Below are 17,228 nucleotides of genomic sequence, written 5' to 3'. Positions count from 1 at the left end.
GCCGCCATGTGCAGTGTATACACGTGTGTGCAGTGACATGTAATGGAGGAGCACCAGCCTCTTATATCACAAGGTAAGACCCGTCATGTGCAGTGTATACACGTGTGTGCAGTGACATATAATGGAGGAGCACCAGCCTCTTATATCATAAGGTTAGAGCCGTCATGTGCAGTGTATACACGTGTGTGCAGTGACATGTAATGGAGGCCATGTGTTCAGTCACTGTGTGCTTGTGTCTCCACAGATGGATCCAGGAGGAGAAATCCACCAGAGAGACGTCCCCGTCCTCTGTATTCCCAGGACTGTCCAGAGGAGAAGGTCCCAGAGAACCCTCAGGTAGATGGAGCTGAGCCCTATACACATCTATATAGGGGGGTCCTGCAGTCATAGAGGGGTCATAGATGGTGGGGGTCTCTTCTGTAGATCTGTTAGATTTCCACCTGTCTGCTGTATTGTACTGAATTGTTACAGATGACAAATCAGGGGGAAGATCTGACTGATATTAAAGTGGAGGATGAAGAAGAGCGGATGATGGGCGATCCCCCGTGTAAGAGTGAGGTTGAGGAGGACATTCCAGGAGATGTCACCACAGGTATGGAATCATGAATGGAGAAAGTGACTTCAGATTTTGTCCTGGTCTTAGTCCTCAGCAATTTGAGCAGTGTCCTATCCCAGATGCATTCAATAACCCTTCAGTCGGAAATTCTGTCCAATAGGGACGGTTCCCCAAATTATTTAGCCTCTTCCATCCCCACATCCAGGGCTTCCCTCTTATGGTGAACAAAGTCAGTAACTCTGTCCTCATGGTCCCGATGGTCAGTCCTAAACCCGATAGTAGCTAGACAGATGCAGGCCCTTGGGGTGGGGGCCCGTTCCAGCTCAAATCTTAGGCAAGTTCCTTCAACAACAATATATCGGTCCCCAGTACATGAAGCTCCTTACCGTTGTTCACAACAAGACTGTTTTCATTTTATATTTTAATGGTTTTTACCAATATATATAATTTTATAAGACACCAGTGCAGCGCCCAGAGTTTCACTATTTTTTTACACTTACCATTTCCTCCTCTAAATTCAAGGAGCCGAATGCCATGACGCTTGAGCATCTGGCCCACTTTAGAGACACATGATTTTTTTTTTTTATCATGGCAGTGTCTTATGTAAACCATCATTGGGGAACAAGAATTCCTTCATAGAAGAAAGCCATAGAGATTTTCAGCTGGCAGATACAAGAGAGCTGTTGCTATCTGCAGTTCATCTAAGGGAGAAGGACAACAAGATGGCCGACATCCTCAGCAGATCAAAACTCGGTCAGAGGGAGTGGTGGCTGAACGACAGTGTGTTTCAGAAGATTGTAGAAAGTTGGGGGCTCCCAACATAGAACTAAATGAAAGAACAGAAAGGCATTTTCTCTGTTAGATCCTGAGGACCAACCCCTAGCAGTATATATTTCACTCAGAATTGGTATCCGGAATTCGACTATGTCTTCAGTCCTACTGATTGCCCCATAGTGGCCAAAGAGATCTTGATCCACTTGGATTCAGATGCTAGTGGTAGAACCTCCATTCCCTGTGCGAGGAGATCTTCTATTTTAGGGAACTCCAGACCTTCTCATCTTCTTCGTTCATCATGGATATTGAGATGGTAATTCTGACTAAGAGAGGTTTGTCAGATCGGGCTGTGTCCACTCTATTAGTAAGAAGTGAGTTAGTTACCTCCTTAAAGTATCTAACAGTGTGGAAAGTGTTTTCTTAATTTCTAGGGAGGGATCCTGACCCTCTGTAGCACCCTCTATCCCAGACATCTTATATTTCCTGCAGTCCAGATAAGCATTTGAGGTTAGCCACTCTGAAGGTTAAAATGTGGCTTTTACCTTGATAGGAGGCTAGCAGACTATTCTTGGGTTAAGAGATTTATTTTGGCGGCTTCCAGGTAACGTACATCAGTTTAGTCTCTTAAATGGGGGGGAGCAGAGAACTTTCAATTACAATTTCAGGGAAAGTGTAAAAGTCATAACGGCTCCATTGCTGGACGGGTCTAGATAGTTATTCATTCTTAACCCCCCCTGACAAGTTTTGTTCTCGCTCCACTAGGGTGGTGGCCACCTCCTGCACTTCTCTCGGCCAGATTTGCAGAGCAGCAACTGGAGCACCCCCACACTTTTTAAGTATTATAGGCTCCTGCATGATTCTGATGCTGTTTTTGGGAGGAAGGTTTTACAGCAGGGGTGTAGCTATATGGGAAGCGGCTGCTATGGGGCCCACCCAGGAGGAGGCTGTGCTTGGTATAAGCCATATCACCAATGTATTGTGACGTCACATGGCCTAGGAAGAGGGCACAGCACTCACGGGAATGGCTGTTCTTTTCTATCAGCTGATCAGCGGGGATCTCGGGTGTTGGACAGAGAATCCGTCTCTTCTAGCCGGTCTCTTCTATCCGCTGATCCGATATTGATGACTTATTCTAGGGATAGGATCTCATTATTTATTACCGGATAACCCTTTCAAAAAGAATATTCTTGGAAGACCCTGTCCCAAGGAGAGATGTGTGGTAGGACTCTGCGCCAGCAGTGAAAAGAGGAATACGTGAGTGCTGGCTGTATACAATGTAAAAGGGCGAATAGCCTATAGATGTGAGTCGTTGTTATGGGAAAATTCAGCCCAACGAAGGATCGATACTCAGATGTCTTGACTAGAAGAAAAAAGTGACATAGATAATTCTCCAGAACCTGATTATCTCACTCCACCTGTCTATTGGACTGCGAGTGGTCCACAGAGAAGTCCAACTAGACAACCAACAACCTGCAGAGAGACCTCCAGAATCTTGGGGGGAATTTACCATGTGGGTAACATTTATAAAGTCAGTTTTCCTTGAGTCTGTTTTGGCACACTTTACACCAAATTTATCAAATGGTGCACATTGCTTGTTAGATTTGGATCATCTTTAAAAAAGACTTTTACTGGAGTGGTTTTTGGAATTTTTTTGCGATGATAAATCTGGAATCAAAATCATTAACATAGCAAAAAACACCCACTTTTCCGCTTCATCTTGAAAAAGAGTGCCATCTTGTGCCACCCTGGAAAAGCGATCCACCACCACCAAATATAACTGTGCATCCTGATGATAGCGGTAAATCTAATAAAGTCTATTCCAATATGTTGCCATGGAATATTAGGTAGAGGAGGGAAGCAGACCAGCAAGCCTCCACCTAGATTTTACAGATGGTGTAACAGAAAACAAGAAGTTACAAATAAGGATCCGAAACTAAGGAACAAAAGGGTGACCCCTATTTAAGCCCTGAAACTCTCCCTGTCTTCTCAGCCCATGCAAAGATCTTTATGATAGAAAATTGCATGCCCTTGTGCCTCGACTGTATGACACCTGAACACCCTATAATAGTGAGGGGACACGACCACCGGCTCCCTACACTTAATACAGAGGGAGTCAGGGTCACCTAGGATCAAGGCAACAGGAAAACACAAATAAATTAACAGACTTATCTGTAGCAGCATCAGTTGCAGCATGAGCACACTCCAGGAAGTTGTATAAACCGCAAGGTGAGGCAGTATGGGGAGGATATATATATAGGGAGGCAATCACTGCTAATAGATGACAGCTGGGAGAGGGAGGAGAGATGTCAAAACGAAAGCAAAACAAAAGAAGATCATGCAGGAGGTACTGAAGAGCGTCTATCAGAACTTCTCAAAGATCTGGTGGTGACAGTACCCCTCCCTCTACGAGTGGACTCCGGACACTCAGAGCCCACCTTCTCAGGATGGGACCTATGGAATGCCCTGAGAAGACGAGTGGCCTTAATGTCCGCCACTGGAACCCACATCCTCTCCTCAGGACCATAACCCTCCCAATGAACGAGGTACTGAAGAGAACCGCGGACAATACGAGAGTCCACAATCCTAGAGACCTGAAATTCAAGATTACCATCAACCACAATCGGAGGAGGAGGCAAAGAGGAGGGTACAGTGGGTTGGACATAAGGTTTTAATAGGGACTTGTGAAAAACATTATGGATCTTCCAAGTCTGAGGAAGATCAAGACGGTAGGCAACGGGATTGATGACGGACAAGATTTTGTAAGGCCCAATAAACTTAGGACCCAACTTCCAGGAGGGAACCTTCAATTTGATATTCTTAGTAGACAACCATACCAGATCACCAACATTCAGGTCCGGACCAGGCACACGTCTCTTATCCGCCACACGCTTATATCTCTCACTCATGCTCTTTAGATTATCCTGAATCTTTTGCCAAATAGATGACAAAGACGAGGAGAATCTCTCCTCATCAGGTAAACCAGAAGCCCCCTCTCCAGAGAATGTCCCAAACTGCGGATGAAACCCATATGCACCAAAAAATGGTGACTTATCAGAGGACTCCTGACGACGGTTATTTAAAGCAAACTCAGCAAGGGAGAGAAAAGAACACCAATCCTCCTGATTCTCCGCCACAAAACAACGCAGATATGTCTCCAGATTCTGATTGACGCGCTCTGTCTGGCCATTCGACTGCGGGTGGAAAGCAGAAGAGAATGACAACCGAACCCCCAAGCGAGAACAGAAGGCCTTCCAGAATCTGGAAACAAACTTGCGTGCCCCTATCAGAGACTATGTCTGAAGGGATACCATGCAGTTTGACAATGTGATCAATAAATGCCTGCGCCAGCGTTTTAGCATTGGGCAAGCCAGGAAAAGGAACAAAATGCGCCATTTTGCTAAAACGGTCCACCACCACCAGAATCACAGTCTTCCCCGAGGAACGAGGCAGGTCCGTAATGAAATCCATGGACAGATGTGTCCAAGGATGGGAAGGAATGGGTAACGGAAGGAGAGGACCCGATGGCCGTGAATGAGGGACTTTGGCACGAGCGCAGGTCTCGCAGGCTGCCACAAAACCCTCAACCGACTTACGAAGAGCCGGCCACCAGAATCTCTGAGCAATGAGATCCACTGTGGCTCTACCCCCCGGGTGCCCAGCAAGGACAGTATCGTGGTGCTCCTTAAAAACCTTGTGTCGTAAAGCGAGAGGCACAAACAACCTCCCAGGAGGACAAAGATCAGGAGCCTCTGCCTGGGCTGCCTGAACCTCTGCCTCCAATTCAGGATAAAGAGCCGACACAACCACCCCTTCAGCCAAAATGGGACCCGGGTCTTCAAAGTTCCCCCCTCCCGGAAAACAACGTGACAGGGCATCCGCCTTCACATTCTTAACCCCAGGGCGGAACGTGACAACAAAATTAAACCTTGAAAAGAACAAAGACCATCTGGCCTGTCTCGGGTTCAGACGCTTGGCTGACTCCAAGTAGGCCAGATTCTTATGGTCGGTAAACACGGTTATAGGGTGTCTGGCTCCCTGTAGCCAATGGCGCCATTCCTCAATAGCTAACTTGATGGCCAACAACTCCCTATCACCCACATCATAATTTTTCTCTGCGGAGGAGAGTTTCTTCGAGAAAAAGGCACACGGTCGCCATTTGGCAGGAGAGGGACCCTGATACAAGACCGCACCCACACCCACCTCAAAAGCGTCCACCTCAACTATGAAAGGCAGAGAAATATCAGGTTGTACCAAGTTGGGAGCGGAAGCAAAACTCTCCTTGATACTAGAAAAGGCCCTACGCACCTCTACTGACCAGGAGGAAAAATCTACCCCCTTTCTAGTCATATCAGTGAATGGTTTAACAACAGAGGAATAATTCAAAATGAACTTCCTGCAATAATTGGCAAAACCCAAAAAGCGCATCAGTGCCTTCTGATTCTCAGGAAGCTCCCACTCAAGCACAGCGTGGACCTTCTCGGGGTCCATGCGAAAACCAGAAGCGGAGAGAAGAAACCCCAGAAATTGAATTTCTGGAACCGCAAACACACATTTTTCCAGTTTAGCGTACAATTTATTCTTCCGCAAAATGAGCAAGACCCGACGTAGGTGGTCCTTATGAGTTTTGAAATCAGGAGAAAAAATCTAAATGTCATCTAGATACACTAGTACAAATTTCCTCATTAAATGATAAAAAATGCTGTTCACAAAATGCTGAAAGACGGCTGGAGCATTCGTCAAACCAAAAGGCATAACCAAATTCTCAAAATGTCCTTAAGGGTTATTGAAGGCCATCTTCCATTCATCTCCTTCTCTGACCCTGACCAGGGTGTATGCCCCTCTTAAATCCAACTTGGAAAAAACTTTAGCCCCAACAATCTGGTTAAACAGGTCCGGGATCAGAGGAAGCGGATAAGGGTCACGAATTGTGATACTGTTCAGCTCCCTGAAATCCAGAGATGGTCTTAAAGAACCATCTTTTTTCTTAACAAAGAAAAAACCAGCGGCAACAGGTGACTTCGAGGGTCGTATGTGTCCCTTTCTCAGGCTCTCAGAGATATAAGCACGCATAGCGACCCTTTCAGGTTGGGAGAGATTGTATAAACGAGATTTAGGCAGCTTGGCGCCTGGGATGAGATTAATAGGGCAATCGTACTCCCTGTGAGGGGACAGCTCCTGAACACCACTCTCAGAAAACACATCCGAAAATTCTGAGAGAAAAGATGGTACAGTCTTAGTAGAAACCTCTGAAACAGATGTTGAGAGGCAATTCTCTCTGCAAAAGTCACTCCAACCATTTATTTGCCTCGCTTGCCAATCAATGGTGGGGTTATGTTTAGTGAGCCAGGGTAGCCCCAACACTAGAGGAGTAGGCAACCCGCTTAGGACGAAACATGACACATCCTCACCATGAGTATCACTTACAATCAAACGGATATTGTGAACTATGCCCTTTAACGATTTCTGAGAAAGTGGAGCGGAATCAATAGCAAAAACAGGTATATCCTTTCCCAAAGTGCATACCTGGAAACCATGTGTTATAGCAAAATGATTATCAATGAGATTGACAGCTGCTCCACTATCTACAAAAATCTCACAAAGAATGTTCTTGCTCTCTAGCGCCACCCTGGCAGGTAGGACAAAACGGGAACTACAAGCAAACGGAAAACCTTCAATTTCCGCATCAACCTTGCCAATAGTAACAGATGGAACGTTTTCTTTTTGTTTCTTTATTACTCTCAAAAAACTGCCTGAATCTCCTAGAGGGACAAACATTTGCCAAATGATTTATACCTCCACAACAAAAACAAACCCTCCTCTGAGAGCTGAATCCTCTATTGTCAGAGGCAAGCAAACCCAGCTGCATGGGCTCCTGCTCAGAGAGGATTGAGAGAGACTGAGGCCCCTGCGCACTGAATGAGACCACCCCACTGTCCTTGGACTGAGTATGACAGGAAGGAGTGATCTCTCCTCTCTCTCTAAGACGCCTGTCAATACGAACAGCCCGAGGCATGGCAGAATCCAAGGAGGTAGGTCTCTCATGAAAGGAAAATGCATCTTTCAATCCCTCCGAAAGACCATGGCAAAATTGACTTCGGAGTGCAGCATCATTCCAACCAGTATCAGCTGCCCATCTCCGAAATTCTGAACAGTATATCTCTGCGGACTGTTTACCCTGGCATAAAAGACGCAGTTTAGATTCCGCCAGAGAAATACGATCCGGATCATCATATATCTGACCCAGGGCTAAAAAAATTCATCCACTAAACGGAGGGGCCGGGCCCCCACAGGCAGCGAAAAGGCCCAGGACTGAGTGTTATCCCTGAGTAGCGAGATGATGATTCCCCACCCTCCGCTCCTCATCACCAGAGGAATGGGGAAATAGGCGAAAATTGAGTTTGCAAACCTCTCTGAAACGAACAAAATTTTCACTACCCCCGGAGAACGTATCCGGAAGCGAGATTTTAGGCTCAGAACAAATTCCATGAACGCAAGCAGAAACGGTCACCTCAAACTGAGAGACAGTTTTCCGGAGATCTGCTACCTCCAGTGAAAGACCCTGCATGCGGTCAATCAAGGTTGAAACCGGATTTATGCTTAAGACGGTTTTGGCGGTTTATAATGTCACAGATGGTGTAACAGAAAACAAGAAGTTACAAATAAGGATCCGAAACTAAGGAACAAAAGGGTGACCCCTATTTAAGCCCTGAATCTCTCCCTGACTTCTCAGCCCATGCAAAGATCTTTATGATAGAAAATTGCATGCCCTCGTGCCTCGACTGTATGACACCTGAACACCCTATAATAGTGAGGGGACACGACCACCGGCTCCCTACACTTAATACAGAGGGAGTCAGGGTCACCTAGGATCAAGGCAACAGGAAAACACAAATAAATTAACAGACTTATCTGTAGCAGCATCAGTTGCAGCATGAGCACACTCCAGGAAGTTGTATAAACCGCAAGGTGAGGCAGTATGGGGAGGATATATATAGGGAGGCAATCACTGCTAATAGATGACAGCTGGGAGAGGGAGGAGAGATGTCAAAACGAAAGCAAAACAAAAGAAGATCATGCAGGAGGTACTGAAGAGCATCTATCAGAACTTCTCAAAGATCTGGTGGTGACACTAGAAGACTTGTTCTGAGGAGGGAAGCAGACCAGCAAGCCTCCGCCTAGAAGACTTGTTCTGAAGAGGGAAGCAGACCCGCAACCTCTGCCTAGAAGACTTGTTCTGAAGAGGGAATCAGACCCGCAAGCCTCTGTCTAGAAGACTTGTTCTGAGGAGGAAAGCAGACCCCCAAGCCTCTGCCTAGAAGACTTGTTCTAAGGAGGGAAGCAGACCGCAAGCCTCTGCCTAGAAGACTTGTTCTGAGGAGGGAAGCAGACCCCAAGCCTCAAACAGTGCATTGATCGAGGAATCCATGAAAGGACTTGAGCTCTCTTTCATAGCATGGTGGCAGATGCAGGCCAGGACCTACAAAGGAAGGAGCTGCTGTGACAGTGCAGATGCTGCAGTCTGTGGATTCAGAACCAGAGCTGAAACCACCAAGGAATCCAAGTGAGCCAAGATGGTGTTCATATTTTGCAGGAGTTTCTCCTGACAACTGCACTGGTTAATAAGCTCCTTGAATACTTTAGGAAGTCCCACCTTGGGTTGATTAGTGGGATCCATGGCTGGAACAAGCTCTAACAAAGTGGATTAGGATCTGCTGTGTCATTTGAACAGGTATGGTTTGGAGCTTCTCCTAGGAGCGTTACCAACTCCCCTGGTCTGCACCCTTTAATGTCTGGACTCCGCTGCAGGGGAACTACCAGGCTGCTAAATCTTGGAGTATGAAATGTAAACCTAAATGGTATAAAAAAACAACTAGTCATCCCACAAAAAGGCCCTCATACAGGTACATGATGGAAAATGAAAAAAGTTCGGGGTCTTGGAGTGCAACAACACTGAAATTAGTTTTTTTAAATTATGATTTATTGTACAAAGTACTAAAGTATGAAAAATATTCTACATATTTGATATCACTGCCTTGTTGTCATCCTATAGAATAATGTTAATTTGTTGTTTTTACTGTGGAGTAAGCAGCACAAATACCCAGAAAGAACAACAGCGGAATTGCTGGGTCTTTTACTTTCCTTTCAAAAACAACATTTGATAAAAACTGAACAATAAATTACATTCTTTTGTCTCTGTATCTTCCAAGCCCTTAAACAGGTAGCTAATCTGTATTCTTCAAAGTATAGTGAGGCTGCCTGTAGCTAGATTGTCCTCCACCATGCGCAAAGGTGTCCATTAAGCCTTTAGTAATGGCTGTTATCACCGATGTCTCTCTTAAACTTGGTTAACTTCTTCCAGGGACGAAAATGCTATCCTCTGGTTGTAGGTTCTGGGATCTAAGAAGGTCACAGGAGGAAAACGCTCTCCTGCGCCTCATACCTTGGCTCTACCTCATTTCTGCATTTAGCTTCACCCCCCAACTGACTACTCCTTAACAACAACTGATCCGACCCGTCTAATCTCACCAACTAGGCCTGACCTAGGTATATATATGACCTAAGTGTTACCTCCATCTAGTGGTGGGATGTATAAATTACACCAGACCAGCCTATGAACAGGGATACAACAGGTCCTGAGTGGGACGCTGCAGATGGATACCTGTACTATGCTAATACTGAGCATTGGTGCAATAAGGAGGAGACGCAGGACGTTTTTTTCTCCCTGGCTGTGACGCTCTGCGCTGCGATTGGACAGCGCTACAGCCAGGGGAGAAGGAGACGCCCATGGAGAAAGACTGCGTCTCCTCCCCATTGCACTGATGCTCAGTATTAGCATACTGAGCAGGAGAAATCCTGCGGGGCATAGGAGGCATATTTTAAAAAATCAAGCAGGTGGCAGCATCAGCGGGGGGTACCCCGCAAGTACAGGTATATTTCTCCCTTAATAAAATTGCATGAAAGGTTCTCTTTAACATTTTTGAGCTTTATCAAGTCAATTTACTGTATGTAATACAAGTAATGACCAGGTGAAGAGCAGAATCCTGGACTTTATCAGGAAGTTATAGAAAGCTTAATAATGCTAGAATCTCATATCCAGTTTTTTTAACCACAGACAGGAATGGATTCAGTATGAATGGCTTATACAGTCAGGTCCATAAATATTGGGACGTCGACACAATTCTAACATTTTTGGCTCCATACACCACCACAATGGATTTGAAATGAAACAAACAAGATGTGCTGTAACTGCAGACTGTCAGCTTTAATTTGAGGGTATTTACATCCAAATCAGGTGAACGGTGCAGGAATTAAAACAGTTTGCAAGCATGCCTCCTACTTGTTGAGGAACCAAAAGTAATGGGACAATTGGCTTCTCAGCTGTTCCATGGCCAGGTGTGTGTTATTCCCTCATTATCCCACTTACAATGAGCAGATAAAAGGTCCAGAGGTCATTTCCAGTCTGCTATTTGCATTTGGAATCTGTTGCTGTCAACTCTCAAGATGAGATCCAAAGAGCTGTCACTATCAGTGAAGCAAGCCATCATTAGGCTGAAAAAAACAAAACAAACCCATCAGAGAGATAGCAAAAACATTAGGCGTGGCCAAAACAACATTTGGAACATTCTTAAAAAGGAACGCACCGGTGAGCCCAGCAACACCAAAAGACCCGGAATACCACGGAAAACAACTGTGGTGGATGACCGAAGAATTCTTTCCCTGGTGAAGAAAACACCCTTCACAACAGTTGGCCAGATCAAGAACACTCTCCAGGAGGTAGGCCAGATCAAGAACACTCTCCGAAGGCGCACTCTGTCTCCCATCAGCCGCAGACCTGCTGCTTAGCTTCGGGAGCGAGGATCTGTTTGGCCTCGTTCCCAGGGTGGCTTTGCTAACTGGGAGGCTCCCTGCTCCTAGGTCTGCCTTGAGCGTCGAGCTGATCACTCGGTGCTCGACTTGTCTGTCTGTCGGTCATGTGACGCTGGCCACGTCACATGACCCTCACTCCCCACTATAAATACAGGCGGCCTGCTGGCTACAGGTTGCCTGTGATTTTAGTCTCTTAGGCGGTGTTAGCTACTCTATTGATTGACCTCTGGAATTTGACCTTGACCATTTTCTGACCTCCCTTTGCCTGCTCCCTTGGTTTTGACACTACATCTCGGATTCTGACCTCGGCTCATTCTCGGATTTGCCACCTGCCTGTTCCCTTTGTATTGACGTGACCTCCCGGACTGACCTCGGCCAGCTGACCTGCCTTTGCCTTCTCCTTCACAGTGTACCTCTCTCTTGTCCACTTCCTTGTCCATTTGTCTGCCTGCATCTCGTGTACCATTCTCTGTCTATCTGTCCGGTACCCTCTCTGTTCCTTCTTCCCCTACCCGGCACTTACGGAGGTTAGGGACCGTCGCCCAGTTGCACCCCGTCACCTAGGGCGGGTGGTGCAAGTAGGCAGGGACAGGGTTGAGGGTGGCAGTCTAGGGGGTGCACTTCCTTCTACCTTCCCTTCCCGTGACATATGTGTGTCAAAGTCAACAATCAAGAGAAGACTTCAGCAGAGTAAATACAAAGGGTTCACCACAAGATGTAAACCATTGGTGAGCCTCAAAAACAGGAAGGCCAGATTAGAGTTTGCCAAACGACATCTAAAAAAGCCTTCACAGTTATGGAACAACATCCTATGGACAGATGAGACCAAGATCAACTTGTACCAGAGTGATGGGAAGAGAAAAGTATGGAGAAGGAAAGGAACTGCTCATAATCCTAAGCATATCACCTCATCAGTGAAGCATGGTGGTGGTAGTGTCATGGTGTGGGCATGTATGGCTGTCAATGGAACTGGTTCTCTTGCATTTATTGATGATGTGACTGCTGACAAAAGCAGCAGGATGAATTCTGAAGTATTTCGGGCAATATTATCTGCTCATATTCAGCCAAATGCTTCAGAACTCATTGGACGGCGCTTCACAGTGCAGATGGACAATGACCCAAAGCATACTGCAAAAGCAACCAATACGTTTTTGAGGGAAAGAAGTGGAATGTTATGCAATGGCCAAGTCAATCACCTTACCTGAATCCGATTGAGCATGCATTTCACTTGCTGAAGACAAAACTGAAGGGAAAATGCCCCAAGAACAAGCAGGACCTGAAGACAGTTGCACTAGAGGCCTGGCAGAGCATCACCAGGGATGAAACCTAGCGTCTGGTGAAGTCTATGTGTTCCAGACTTCAGGCTGTAATTGACTACAAAGGATTTGCAAGCAAGTATTAAAAAGTGAAAGTTTGATTTATGATTATTATTCTGTCCCATTACTTTTGGTTCCTTAAAAAGTGGGAGGCACATATACAAACTGTTGTAATTCCTACCCCGTTCACCTGATTTGGATGTAAATACCCTCAAATTAAAGCTGACAGTCTGCAGGTAAAGCACATCTTGTTCATTTCATTTTAAATCCATTGTGGTGTATAGAGCCAAAAATGTTAGAATTGTGTCCCAATATTTATGGACCTGACTGTACCTCTGCTTCCTGATGGATCCGTTTTCAGTCTAAGTCCTCATGCACACTACCATATCTACTTTGCAGTTCGCAAATTGCAAATCCCCAAAACACGTATACCGGCCAAGTGCATGCCACCATTTTTTTTAACTCCTGCTGAAATGTTCATACTTGTCTGCAAAACGGACAAGTATAGGACGTGTAGTAACATCTTTCTGAGGCCATAGAACGGACATACAGATGTGGACATCACACAGTGTACTGTCCGCATCTTTTGTGGTCCCATTAAAATGAATCCGATCGGATGCAGACTGAACATATGGTCGTGTGCATGAGACCTAATAAGAATGTTATCTATTGTGCAGTTTGGGGGAAAAAAACTGATTTAAATTTTTATCTTAACAGAAAACCTGAATACGAATTCTGATGGAAAGTTCATGTTATCACTGAAAATTAAAGCAAAAGATGAAGATATCATGCAGCACTTTTCAGGAGAAAACCTAATTTCCTTTAACTTACATTCCGGACTTCAAAGTACAGATCTGTCATATAATTCCACTAATTATGACGAACCTTGTCCTGATAAATCACATATTGCTACCCCAAGTAGAGGTCAGAAAGAGGGTAACAGGTTTCACAATAGTAAACTATTCTCAAGGCTTTCAATACATAGTGGAATTCACGCAGGGGAGAAACCATGCTCCTGTTTAGAATGTGGAAAATGTTTTACCCAAAAATCACATCTTGTTATACATCAGAGAAATCACACAGGAGAGAAGCCATATTCATGTTCAGAATGTGGGAAATGTTTTACATGTAAATCATCTCTTGTTAAACATGGGAGAACTCACACAGGAGAAAAGCCATATTCATGTTCAGAATGTGGGAAATGCTTTACAGGTCAATCAAATTTTGTTAAACATGGCAGAATACACACAGGAGACAAGCCACATTCGTGTTCAGAATGTGGGAAAAGTTTTACACAAAAATCAACTCTTACTATACATAAAAGAATTCACACAGGAGAGAAGCCATATTCATGTTCAGAATGTGGGAAATGTTTTACACAAAAATCATATCTTGTTACACATGGGAGAAGTCACACAGGAGAGAAGCCATATCCATGTTCAGAATGTGGGAAATGTTTTACACAAAAATCAGGTCTTGTTAAACACGAGAGAAGTCACACAGGAGAGAAGCCGTATTCATGTTTAGAATGTGGGAAATGTTTTATACATAAATCAGATCTTGTTAAACATGAGAGACGTCACAGAGGAAAGAAACCATTTTGACATATTTTATTGACCTCTCCAGTCATTATGAAAAATACAGACATTCCTCTGACCTGTTTAAGAAAGATGGTTTTGTTAATACTTACGTAGCTGCCGTGCTGTTTATGCCACCATTAGAGTTGAATGAATCGAAGCATACAAAACAGAATTCGATCCGAAGTTTAGGAAAAACTTGATTAGCCACAAAGCCAAATTTCCTTGTACTCCGTGGAAACAAATCAATTTTTCCTATTATGGTGGCTGAAAATAAAAAAATTATACTCACCTCATCCACTTGATCACAGAGAGGCCGTCCGCTCCGTCTTGATTGAAGAACACGAGTTTACTGTCTGTGCAGTTCAATCCAGAATCTTTCTACCAATTTGATTCCTGTGAATTACAATATTTCATTTGCTGATTACGCCCAAGTTCTTCTCAGTGATGGCTCTGTATCCTAGATTTCTGTGTTTGTAAAATTGTTGGAAAAAAATCTAATAAAACGTGTTAAAAAAGGGGTGGGGGGTTTCCTAATATCTTCCTATGATAGAAGTGATAGAGATATGTGAATTTTATTCTATATTTTGTATCTCTAGGACTGTAATTAGTTAACTTTTTCTCCTCACAAGTGCCTCCCACTCCACCCTTTGCTTCAAGACTGGAGAAGAGAGAGGGGGATGAGGGGGGCAAAGAGCTGTGCTGTGGGCAGTGTCTGTTTTCTCCTCTTTATACAGGTGTTCCAAGGGAGATGTATAGACTGGAAAAATGCATAAGCCAATCACGTAGCTTGATGATATATATACATATTATTCACTGCCTATAGAGAGGCACCTCCTTGAAGTGTCACATATGACGTATGCAGTATTATTGTTAGAATAGACGCCATTATAATATGGCGGATACTTAGGTGTTTACATGATGCTCACATTCCAAAGTAGTGCACAGATGCTAGAGTGTTATCTCTTTTTCTCTTATCTCTTTTTCCTTTTTGACCAATAAAATAATGTTTGAGCCTCAGAGAGGACTGCCCTCTTCTGAAGAGGTATATACCGCTTACTTTTTGTAATAAAGTTAGAGATTGCTTTGACCAGCTTCTGTGTCATTGTCCAGTCTCTCAACCACGCGTGGATATTAACCCCTTGGGGGTACATTGATTCGGATCACCAGAGTGCATCTCAAATGCTCTGATTTAGGGCGACTTTAACAGTTGGCACCCTAGATGGGACTCTAAGCGAAGGTAGCATCCAACAGTTGATCAGAGGGGCCCCTGAGCTTAATGAACGCGAGAGGGGAGAGCACTGCAGCCTCAAAAAGAAAGGAGAGAAAACTTTTTTTATCTTACCTGCCTTTCTGCTATTTACTTGGCCATGCTCTGGTAGCTCAGTCTGCTGTGATGGTGGTACCGATTTAAGTATAGTAGTCGGCTGTAATGCTAAAAGCTTGGAGTCTATAGAACCAATAGTCTGAATTTATAGATCACTCTGGTGTGTATATATTTTGTGTGTGTCTGTGATTTGTCTGAGGAGTGAGTTGAGCACGAACGGTAAGACCACAGACAAAGGGTGGGGACAGTAACCTCCTGGTTTGGAAGGGGGCGCTGTAGCGCCGAGGTGTGGGACAAAGTAAACTCCGGCTGACCTGGGCAGGAAGACACGTGGAACCGCCTGACTCCCAAGGGGGAAGACGTGCGGGGAGGCCCAGCTGACTAGTCAGACGTGATAGTCAGATTTGAGCCAACCAGAGGGGAGGGTGAATCCTTTACGGAGGAAAGGGTTAAAGGTGCCTGATCACTTCTCTGTTTTGTGTGTCTGTCAATCTGAAATACTACTGTTGAGATGGGTCAGTCCCACTCACATGAAGGAGGAGAATATACAGCTCCTCAGGTTGTAGCGAGAGAAGGAAGCCAACATGTAAAAAATTATAAGAAATTAATGAAGATTGCAGGATGTGACATTAATGGAGAATTGAATGTTGAACTATTGAAAAGACTGGTACAGCGATGTCAGGGAAAGCTGAGTGATGAAGAATTATTAGGTGCATCACAGGCATGGCACCGAACGGCAAGTCGATTTATGGCAACTGGAGGGACAGAAAGATGGGATGAAAAAACAAAGATGTATATGTATACTGTGGGACCAGATGAGCCACCACCCTATCATGGTGCTCACAAACAAAAGAGCTTGCAGCCCCTGTTGAAAAGTGCCCTCCCCCAACAGAGACATGAGGGGTGGGTTTGCAATGTATGCAGGCAGCAAAACCCAGATACACATAACACTTGCCTGGCATGTGGAGCCCCCAGGCCTTGTAGCACCTCCTCTCTGGTAGCAGTAGCTGCAAACCCCTCAGCTTCCCCCTCGGTGGCTCCAGAGAATAATGTACTGCCTCTCATCTCCTTTGGGGAAACACAGGAGCCAACTCAGCCCATGTCCCCCCTGCCAGCGCCCATACAGGGAGTGCAGAATTATTAGGCAAGTTGTATTTTTGAGGATTAATTTTATTATTGAACAACAACCATGTTCTCAATGAACCCAAAAAACTCATTAATATCAAAGCTGAATATTTTTGGAAGTAGTTTTTAGTTTGTTTTTAGTTTTAGCTATTTTAGGGGGATATCTGTGTGTGCAGGTGACTATTACTGTGCATAATTATTAGGCAACTTAACAAAAAACAAATATATACCCATTTCAATTATTTACCAGTGAAACCAATATAACATCTCAACATTCACAAATATACATTTCTGACATTCAAAAACAAAACAAATCAGTGACCAATATAGCCACCTTTCTTTGCAAGGACACTCAAAAGCCTGCCATCCATGGATTCTGTCAGTGTTTTGATCTGTTCACCATCAACATTGCGTGCAGCAGCAACCACAGCCTCCCAGACACTGTTCAGAGAGGTGGACTGTTTTCCCTCCTTGTAAATCTCACATTTGATGATGGACCACAGGTTCTCAATGGGGTTCAGATCAGGTGAACAAGGAGGCCATGTCATTAGATTTTCTTTCTTCATTTATACCCTTTCTTGCCAGCCACGCTGTGGAGTACTTGGACGCGTGTGATGGAGCATTGTCCTGCATGAAAATCATGTTTTTCTTGAAGGATGCAGACTTCTTCCTGTACCACTGCTTGA

General features: G+C 44.7%; 1 protein-coding gene across 1 annotated transcript; it reads left to right on the top strand.

The window, feature by feature from the left end:
• The first annotated feature begins 535 nt into the window (after positions 1-535).
• On the top strand, positions 536-15,185 carry LOC122928962 (gastrula zinc finger protein XlCGF17.1-like). Its single transcript, XM_044282313.1, has 2 exons — positions 536-592; positions 13,231-15,185. The coding sequence occupies exon 2, from the start codon at positions 13,263-13,265 to the stop codon at positions 14,115-14,117; it is 855 nt and encodes a 284-aa protein (XP_044138248.1). The 5' UTR covers positions 536-592; positions 13,231-13,262; the 3' UTR covers positions 14,118-15,185.
• Positions 15,186-17,228: the final 2,043 nt, after the last annotated feature.

This window comes from Bufo gargarizans, chromosome 2 (genome assembly GCF_014858855.1).
Source record: "Bufo gargarizans isolate SCDJY-AF-19 chromosome 2, ASM1485885v1, whole genome shotgun sequence".
NCBI lineage: Eukaryota > Metazoa > Chordata > Amphibia > Anura > Bufonidae > Bufo > Bufo gargarizans.
Note: the sequence above shows the minus strand (reverse complement) of the source record. Positions and strands in the feature narration are given on the sequence as shown.